The 10,847-nt window shown below is 42.1% G+C and overlaps 1 protein-coding gene across 2 annotated transcripts in view; it reads right to left on the reverse strand.

Annotated features, from left to right (window-relative positions):
• Nucleotides 1-4,851, reverse strand: part of sema4gb (sema domain, immunoglobulin domain (Ig), transmembrane domain (TM) and short cytoplasmic domain, (semaphorin) 4Gb) — a 24,294-nt gene extending 19,443 nt beyond the window's left edge. For both annotated transcript variants that reach the window (XR_011695506.1, XM_071522964.1), the window contains exon 1: nt 4,685-4,851. Coding sequence is in view for 1 of the 2 variants with exons in the window: in XM_071522964.1 (XP_071379065.1) it covers nt 4,685-4,823 (139 nt within the window). In the remaining variant the exon portion in view is untranslated. The remainder of the gene's footprint in view (nt 1-4,684) is intronic.
• Between the last annotated feature and the right edge of the window lie 5,996 nt (nt 4,852-10,847).

Here is a 10,847-nt window from a genome sequence, read left to right on the forward strand (position 1 = left end):
TATAAACACACCCTCATGGAAGTCTTGGACTGAAAATGGGACTGTCACCAAAAACACCTCTGAGACAAAATGAACTCATACCCATGACTCTAAATAATAAGATTCTGGAGACTTGGCATCATAAAGGGATCCAGAATTTGGAAGATTGTTACGAAAAAGGACTTCTCATGTCCTTTGAACAATTGAAGAGGAAATATGACCTGTCCAGTAAGACCTTCTTCTGCTGTCTTCAGTTAAGATCTTTCCTTAGAACCAACCTGGGCCCTGGAATGACTTTACCTGTATTTACTGATGTGGAGAGACTGCTTCATGAGGGAAATGTATACAAATTTATTTCTAAAGTGTACTCCTTGCTGCTAAATGAGGGCCCGAAGCCAGGTTTGCACAAATCTAGAGTGAGATGGGAATCAGATCTGAACATAACAATTGATGAACAGCTCTGGTCAGATTTATGCCAAGACAGTATGTCAGCTACCATTAATGCCCGGTACAGACTAGTTCACTATAATTTCCTCCATCAACTGTACCTCACCCCACAGAAACTCCATAAATCCAAACCTGAATTGTCGGAAATGTGCTTCAGATGTGGTATAGAGGTTGGCTCATTCCTGCACTGTACCTGGCTTTGTACAAAGGTGATTCCCTTTTGGTACGACTTCTGTGACACCTTGACCAAGATCACGGGAGTTACTGTCCCATTAGATCCTGAGCTTTGCTTACTGGGGAATTTCACAAGTGTCAGTAAATCTTCAACTAATTCCCAAATTAAATTTATGGAAATCGCTTTGTGTGTGGCCAGGAAATGCATAACAGTGACATGGAAGTCTGATTCCCCTCTCCTCATTGATAGATGGTCTTTAGAAATGAACAGTTGTATTCCTCTTGAAAAGATCACATATAGTCTTAGAAAAAGATACAACACCTTTTTGAAAATTTGGCAGCCTTACCTAGAGTATATAGGCACATCACTGACGCCACTATAGGGATATGATCATTTCTGGTTAGCTAGTAGGCCTCTTTACAGGATATAACACTGTGTTGGTGTAGTGTCTCTTTGTGTGTCACTCTATGCACTGACCTTTTATTTTATTTTATTTTATTTTATTTATTTTGGGTTTACGCAGGAAGGGTAGGGAATTGGGATTTCTTTGTTGTTCTGTGTTCTGTATGAATGTAAAATAAATCTGAAAATAAAATATTCCAAAAAACATTATAAACACACCCTTCATCATCAGGCTTGAGAGACACTGGACATACTTCTCTAGTATCATAACATGTGAATGAACACAAAATACTATACATTTATTCTTAGTATAAAGTGTACTAAATGAGTAATCATATATTTTTACAATATATAATTATTATTGTTATATAATATATAATAGGATAACTATATACAATTTTGTATTTGTATATACTGTTACTGGACTGCTCAAAACTAGCAATGAGCTTTCAAAATTTTAAATGAATATTTATGCGCATGCCTTGAAGTTTGTTCTTAAACTACATAATCCACCATTTCATGAGGAATCTCATGGCATAGGAAAAATGGGAACTTCCTAGTCAGAACTGTGTACTCAGTTCTTCATGAATAAAGATGTTACCCACTGTCAGAAAAAAAACGTTAAGTATCACGCCAACAGTCACATTGTCATGTGTACCACAATACCTCTGATGACAAAGCACATTGGAAAACCTTTTGCTGCAAAACTTTCACAAGACTTTGTTTTACCAGGGAGATTGCAGAGAAAGATGAAAAGACAGCCAAGACTTTCATCTCAGCAAAGACACCCAAGCGCAACCCCACATACAATACCCAAATAGTCCCAGTGTTATTTCAGGTCTAGGTAGATGCTATCAGTGAGTCACCAATAAGATCCTGTCACAGTCACACAGCAGCACCATCAGACGGTAATGGATCAAAGCACCACCACTCATGGAAGTCTCAAGAGAGGATTTTAGGGTCCAATCCACCCTTTTGTCACCGGAGAGATGTCACCACAGAGAGGGAAACGTGTCTGTCAACGCTGGGGAAAACAATTGAACCACGGAGGCGACATTGTACAACAACATTGTCTAATCTCCACGGGGCTGAGAGAGAGAGATGAAACGATTTCAGCAGAAGCAGCCGCAGCTAAGTCGATAATGTAAGAGAATCATGTTTGTCTTATGCAGTACATGCAGTCGCTCAGCCTGTTTGCTAAGACAGTAAGGCCTGTCTCCTCGATGCTGCTACATGCGGGATGAAGAAAACACTCATTTACAATCTAACGTCAGGATGGCAAAGTTTATCACCATCGTCATACTACTCACTGCACTAACCACAGAAAAGGAATCTTACTAGCACCTCTTTTGCCCTCTCAACTTGTCATGGCGACAGCAGACAACTTATAGTGCATCAATATTTCAGGTCCTTATTACTTCAGGTCTGGTTGGCAGAGGCAGAAAAAGCGGGCCAAAAGAGACGCCCCACGGGCACACAGTTGAGTTCAGCACACAGTCAGGCATTAATATTACCAAAGGGAGAGGGAAACAGGCGCTCTCAACACAACACACACACACACATTAAGACCAGGGGTCAAACTTGCCAAAAGAAAGCTATACATAATAGGATTTCTGAGATACTGTATATGTTATATGCCCTTTTCAAGCTCCTTCTAAATCTGGACTTCCTCCTTTACAGCATGTCCTTGTTCTCCCACTCATGCAGGCCATCTGTAAAGCATACTGCAAATTAATGAGCGCCCCCTCACCCCAACTGCGAAACATATTATAAATCCACCCACAGAGTCAAACTAATACAGCTGACACACTCCCATAGGTGGTGGTGGTGGTACAGTTGAGCCAACTCCACCCACATACAACATCCATCCTATTTCCATGTACGCACCAGTCTAGTGCCAGGCAGACAAATCATCTTTATGAGGTGCTACTCTCTGCGCTCTCCATCCCCCAAGAGTGACATGAGGCAAAGTGACAGAGGGTGCATGTGTGCAGATTTTAGATGTAAATACATGAATGCACAAATACCCACATATACTGTACATATACTTGTATGTGCACACACACACACAGGGATGTACACACACAACTGCACTTGTACATATTCAAACACACACATGCAGACAGATTGAAACACATGCAGACACACACACACACACACACACATAATGCATTCACACATGCACTCGCACACGTCCCCTATTGGTTAGAATGTAGGTCAAGGACGCCTTTCGATGAGGGCAAGGAGAAAAAATCTGATCTGTGATGGCAGACTGGCTCTGGCTGCAGCACAGAACAGTGCCCACAGTGAGCAGAGTATGTATGATTTATAATCCAAGACAGAGTGAGCGCATTGAGATGTATAAATAAATAGCCAGGGGCATAACAAAGTGGGGAGTAGAGCCTTTCAGAATAGACAATATCAGTGGAGAATTCTGTCTGTGATATAATTACAAACTTACTTAATGAGGCTTAATGAATTATAGCGCTGCTCCATCTGACTAACCCTTCAGAGTTAATCTAGTGTGTCCCTCTCATTTAGTTGATGTCAGTAATATCAGTACAGTGACTGTACTGATATTAGTAATCAGTTCAGTGCCATCTACTCCCATAGACAGTGCCCATTGTCTGCAGTAGACAGCCTTACAATAGTAGCCATCAAACTGGCCTCACATCCAGCATCCATGTGTTTACCATCCTGCATCCTGTATTAGTGCTGCAGTGAGTGCAATAGGCATTTTTCTACAACATAACAGATATTGTAAGGCAAAACTTGCATCTCCTAATAGCAAACAAAATACAAATTTTCTAAATAATCCCTCTCTCGGTGGAACAACAGTGTACAATATAATAAAGCAAGCACACAGCAAAAAATGGGTCTTTTGCCTCTGTAATATTCTAATTTCCCTGAGTAATTATGACTCAGAACGTCAAGCAGCATTATCCCATCTCTCAAAACGTCACTTCACAACAGTCTCCACAGCCCTTATGACACTGCACCGGGGAGCAGAGCTGGCGATATAGCCGGCCCTCTTCACTCCACCTCTCCTCTAATAATACTCGTCCTCTGAGGACTGAAGAGGAGTGGAGAGGGGTGGAGCGGAGGTACAGCACAGCCATCTGAAGAGGCTGCCAGCTCCGGAGTTCCCTTCCCTCTGCAGCTGCAGCGGTAGCCTCTGCCGCAGTGATGGAGAGAGAGTGGGGAGGAGGAGGAGGGGTTGGGGAGGGGGGATAGGTGAGCTGCTATGGGGGTGGGGTAAGGTGGGAGGGAAGGGAGAGGTGCTGATGATGTGCGTAAATACCCACTCTTTGTCCAAACGCCCCTATTCAGCAGTATTTTATGCGCAGGCACTAATCGGGTCTACCGTGCAGAGGTCCTGTTTTATGGGGGCTAAGAGAGCCTCTTGTCTGTTGTTTCATTAGAGGTGCTTGGTGAGCTGTGTGATCTAGGACAGGGCTTGAGATAGGCGATTAATAACTCTCAGGATGAAGAAGCTGTCTTCAGGGCCAACTTCAAAAACTGTGCCACTTGCTTAAAGGGGAGGGGAGGGGAGGGAGGAGCCGGAACAGCATCAGTGCTGAATAAGGCCAGTGTGGTGTGGTGTGTGTTTACTGTCTGTGTGTGTGAGTGAGTGTGATAGTTAATGTGTTTGTGTCTTTGCAGCAGGATTTCCCCCCTCACCTTTGTTGAACACGGTGGTCCTGGGGGTGACATCCAGGTCCAGGGACGGGCTGAAGGGGAAGGCCCACAACTGTGACAGTCTGGCAGGCAGCAGCAGGAGCAGCAGCAGGAGGGGATGGACTGATCTCTGGTCCCCCATGTTCAACAGATTGACGTGGGTCCAAGCGCAGCCTCTATTGCACTCAATTAGATTGCACACACACGAAATGTAAGTGTGTGAAGCGTGCGTCTTCTCTGTCAGTCTCTGCAGGCAGATGCAGGCTTCTAGCTCATCCTCCGGCTGTAAATAGACAAAAGATGGAGAAAAAGTAATGTGCATTGAATACAGATGCACTAGCTATAACTTAAAGAGAATTGGTTCAGCATACACAACTGAAGGCTAAAAGTACTGGTTTATTTTCCAGTTGGATTTGGGAGTTTGGGTAGATAAATGCAAAATAGAAAGAGCAGTCACATAACAAAAATGCTAAGACAGGTACAGAGGTATACTACTCATGCTTCTTATGTACAGAATCTTATTCAGGGTCACAGGGGGCTGAAGCCTATCCCAGCATACATTGGGTGAAGGGCAGGGACACACATTACAGGGCTAACACAGATATACAGACAATCACACTCCCATTCACACCTATGGGCAATTTAGAATCTTCAATCTACTAATTTGCATGTCTTCAGGGTGTGTTGGGGAACCTTGTTGCTGTGAGGCGACAGCTCCAGCCAGCGTACCTCCCTCCCCCTCATTATACCCAGCCATCAGCATATCTTGTGATGTCTCAGGAAGTTTTGAAATATCTGAAGAGACATGAAGGACGTCTTAAGATGTCTCAAAACACAGATGATAGGCGGGTATGATGAACTTTGGCGAAGTTTGCTGACAAGAGATATTGTGTGTGAACTTCCTTAACTACCTGACCACACGGGTTGAAAATCACTTGCTGATATGCATCATTGCTCTCTGATTACAACCAATTAGCCAAAATGAATGAGTAAGGTGCTGTTACATAAAAGACAATTTAAAAAGTTTTGGGATTTAAATAATGTGCCTCTGTGATATTACAACACACAGCTCCACCTCATAATTAGCTGTGTGCACACTGGAGCCGAATGATGGATAATCTAGCGATTAGGCCTCATGCCATCAGCACAATCTCCGCCTGACTGGCCACTCTCTGGCCCCGTCACTGATCAAAGGGCCAACACCGTGAATCCCGCTCCTCTGCACGGTGACACAGGAGAATTCCCAGCTTAATCTCCACTGCTGCTGCTGCCAGTCACTCTCAGCATGAAACACAATGAGGCTAATGACCTCTGTGTTAGCAGGATGGGTGCTCAGCTTCTACGAAACCAACCTATAAGATTACAGAGGGTTAGAGAGAGAGAGGCGGGGAGATACATAACCCTATAGTATAGTGTAGGTGTCTCCTCACCTTTTTTTTTGATTTTCTAAAACACTCTACTTGGGGATGGAGTAACAGTGCAACAGCAGTGCAGCAAGCATGTGTGTGAGCAGTATTATGTATGATGACTTCATGTGTTCCTAACTTTTTGGTGCATTGTCAACACCACTGTCTGCAGAGAAGACAGGGAGAAGCCCTTAGGTGTGTTTTGTAGCCTGTTGTCCTCGTGTGGAGACAGAGCAAACACACCATTGTCTCCCCACATCTGCCTTTGTGTTGTGTGTGCTGCTGTAGGTGGCACAGGCGTTGACAGCATGGCGTTGCCTCAGTGACGAAAGCATGGAAACTCCACAAGGAAAGGTAAACACATCTGCCTTGGCACTGGCACGACTAACATGTCATGCATGACGGGAGGAATCGAACAAAACAGCACGCTGTGTCTGAAACACCTTCTACTGGGAAACGTCTATCAATATCTTCCTGTTTATTGATCTGTGGGCTAGGCTTGCAACAGAGCTACTGCTGATTTGAAAAGTTGCTGCAGCTTCATTTCTGTGATAGTTTCTGTCCTCTGCTCCTCATTAGAAAGCTGAGATGAAGTCATTATTCTCCCCCAGAATATGAAGAAGTATTATACAGAGTATAATACAAATATTTCCCAATATGAGCAGCTGTCAGGCAAGACAGAGTGATTTGTAAAATATCTAGCCTGATATTCCTGCAGACAGCTCAAGATGATAAGGTGAACTATCCTTGTCTTCCCTCTCAGTTTTGAAACTGATCCCACTAAATATGCAAAACAAACAGTGAAACAATTGATTTGAATACGTTTATGCTAACTTCATCAACCAAGCATTAAGGAAAATCTGCAACACATTTTCCAGACTAATGCAAGATGAATATACTACAGGGCTTATGTGCACATGGTACTTAAACATGATACTCATACATGATATGCTTTTTTTATCCAAAACCAACTGGGGAAGGCTAATAGCTGAGGAAAGCATGAACCGTTACTAAAGAGATTAATCGCATGGAAAAGGAAGAATGAGTGGGTTCACCCTGTGGGCCATATTCACTCTGACATGGAGAAATCTTAAAACAAATCTCCTCTGAAAAGCATGAAATTATGATTGTGTCTCAAATAATCTGCCATTTTGTAGTGGAAATATACAATTTATGAGAGAATTATTGCTCTCCGTTTGAGTCTGTCAAATAATTACAGCTGACAAAACCCATATGTCATGTTATGCACACTCAGACATAAAAATAAATAATGATTTCTCAAGATTTATTATCATTTAGCTAAAGGGATATACCACTGAATTTCAACATTCAGACAGGCTTTTTCCTCTGTCCTAGGAAGACTGGTCTGTACTGGTGAACATTCACTATTGTTCCCTGGGGTTAATTTGCAGGTTATTAGATTAATCATTATGGAAAAAGGCAACAGCGAGAACCAAATTGGTCTTCTGGGGATAAAGGGATATTTTCTGGTTCAGAACTGTTAACACAATGGTAAAGTTCAGTTGGATGTAAAAGCCAAAGCAAATATTCACAAAGTCAATTTACCATTCACTGTTAAGAGCTCCAGGTTGTACATTTTGGCAGCGTCACAGATTAGAGTCTAGATCCCCTAGTTTCTACATGTGAGGGCATTGTTCATGTTTGAGTGGCATAACTGCTATTGTCCACATGAAAACACGTGAGTGGCATTCCACTTTAAGATATCATTAAATTCTCTGAAGTTCTCAATTGTGTAAAAATGTGAGGTCTGCATTCTTTCTGCCTCAGTTTAAAGCATTAAAAGCATTAAATGAACCAAATGATGCATACATGATGAATTTCTCAGGGATGAAAATGTTGTTTTGTTCTTGATCCCTGAGGATAAAATAGGTCCTGAACAATTAATCTGTGCTCAACAAACAAGAGGAGGAGGATGAGATACTGAATCCCTGATTTAATGTGATTTACTCTCTCCCGCCCCCACAACCTTCTACAATACAAGTGCATCATGTAATGTATATTGCATCCCTGCAGGTGAAGAATGCAAATCAAATTAGCTGTCTATTTTTTTTACATCTGTATCCTGATGTGAAATGGAGCTGCTTGGGATACGAGACAAATTTCAGCCTATAAATTTCAGAAAGATTTCATGATCAGAGAAATCCAGTGTAGAAACACAGATCTTCTCCTCCACCCATCTCCTGTGCCATTTTGAATCAGGGAGTTGGAGAGCTGAGATTACCAGTTTAATCACCCTGCAGCTCCCGGTAAAACTAATTTTGGATCAAAGTTACAGTTCTGACAATGTCATTTATTATCCCATCCATGCCAAATGAAGAACAAGGCCCCATTGCCATCTTTTCTCTTAAGTTTTGATGGATGAGTTAGTAATGAACCTGTAACTACAAACCACTCAGGGCACACACACACACACACACACACACACACACACACACTGCAACTTAAAAGACACTTTCCTCTGGTATCTGCCTCTTGCGTATATCCACCCCCCTCCTCCACACTCCCCCAAAGTAAAACGGGGACAAAGCTTGAAATAAACAGTATCGTCATAATTATATTTTTTGTCTAGCCTACATCTGACTCCACATTAGCAATGCAGTCAGGTCGGGATAAGTGGGTTACGGACTGCTTCCATGAACCTCAACACGGTTCTGGGCGATGAAAATACTTTCACACATAACATACACCGTTTTATCAACACAACTTATGCGAATATGTGCTAAACAAAAACAGGCTAGCATTTGTAGACCTTTAGATTGGGTGAAAACACAAAAAGGCCTATGTAAGCAGAAGTCCGCGCAATAAACCAAAAAACATCCATTCATACAGTATATCCATGTGCACCTGTCCGAACTGGACTGCAGCACGGGGGGGGGGGGGGGACACAAAGCACCCACTCTTTAAGTCACCTTCACCTGGGCAGAAACAGTCTATATGTCTAGAGAGAGTGTGAAGTCGCAGGAATATAACACGGCTGTCAGGTAGGCACACTAAAGACTCACCTGGTCGCTTTGTGGAGTGTGTAAAAATCCTCTGTAGCGCCTTCGTCGCGGTGAACACCGAGCTACTTCTGCGCAATTCTGCACTGCTCACACACTGCCGAGTCTCTCTCTCTCTCTCTCTCTCTCTCTCTCTCTCTCTCTCTCACACACACACACACACACACACACACACACACACACACACACACACACACTACACTACACCACACTACACTCCTACTTTCTCATTACAGTCGTAGCCCATATAGGTCGAGCGATCCTTACTGTACATTTTTTTTTCGTCTATGCTTCACATTGTTTGGGTGAAGCTACGATCAGGAAAAAAATAAACAAATAAAAAATACACTATATTGATCCTGTAACTATTTTTTAGAAGGATGAATTTACATCACAGTAAAATTATATATTATGCAATATCCTACAGGAATATTACAGGAATATTATAGTGATACCTATAGGAGGGGAAATAGTACAGGACTAAAGTATGAAAAAGTCACGATAACTCACTGTTGATTACCACAGGCACACTAGGCTATATTAAGTCCTTATAGGAACATAATTGGAATATTATGATTTCGTGAGAGCTAAACCGTTTCTTAAGCTGTTCTAATGGAAAGCCCTGCTGTCTAAACATGGATATCATAGTAGTTATTAGTAGGCCATAGTTATTAGTAGTTATAACTCCAGGTTCCAACAGTCTGTATAGTTTTCTTGCTCTGTGCGTCGTGGCTGCCCCCTGCTGGAGAACAGATGGAAGCACATACCACAAGTCTGCATGGGAGGCATCACGTTATGGCCTCTTTTAACAACAGCAGCAAAAACAGATACTTTGTTTTATTTGTAGATACTTTTTATTTGTATTTTATTTATTTATATGCCTGGGGCTTGAACTCCAGTTGAAGAATGGTCTCTCCAACCACTAAATTGCCCTGCCATCCCAAATCCACCTATCCATCAAGGTTTTGTTTGATGAATTTGCCACATGCTTGTATTCATTATAAACCTTCATAATATACCTCCATCTTACACTTCACAGTTTTGTCATGACCAGGGGAATTCCAGTAGTTCCTCCTCCAAGCAGCTCCTTTTGTGTTTAGCATGGGAACAAGAAGAGAGACAGTCAGCTGTTTCCCTGTTCTTGGAACTTGCGTTGTGTATTTGACTCATAGATTCCCACCCACCCAGAGAGAGAGAGAGAAAGAGAGAGAGACAGAGAGAGAGAGAGAGAGAGAGAGAGATGGACAGACAGAGAATGAGAGCAGAGGAATATATTCAGATGATTCAATGGGCATCTATAGAGCTACTTGACCCTATTTAGACCGAGGCTGCTAGGGATCAAAGCCAAGAACAAAGGTAAATGCACTAATATTTAAAATACAATGTAGTTTGATCAAGTGACAAGTTTGTCACTACATGTATATTATAATAATGTTAAAATCTTTCTCTTTCTTTCTCTCTCTCTCTGTCGTTCACACAATTCATCAAACCTATGATCATCTCAATATGAATCTAATTAAGCAAAGTCTGAGCTCTGCGTGGGTGTCTGTCTGACTTGTAGTCAAAGTTAGCCTAAGGGTTAAGGTATGTAACAGGAATACAATAATCTGATTATCCAAAAATGCTACCTGTAATCTGTTGCAGTGCCTGTACAAAAACCCACAATATTCAGATTATAGTTTTCAAAAACCAGGTGGTTACTTATTTATTGTTAGATTATAACAGAATTTTACACCTCTT

This window comes from Centroberyx affinis, unplaced genomic scaffold, assembly GCF_046629955.1.
Source record: "Centroberyx affinis isolate AG114_WGS23_722 - 3 ecotype Tasmania unplaced genomic scaffold, CSIRO-AGI_Caff_v1 ptg001049l_1, whole genome shotgun sequence".
In the NCBI taxonomy this organism is placed as follows: Eukaryota; Metazoa; Chordata; class Actinopteri; order Beryciformes; family Berycidae; genus Centroberyx; species Centroberyx affinis.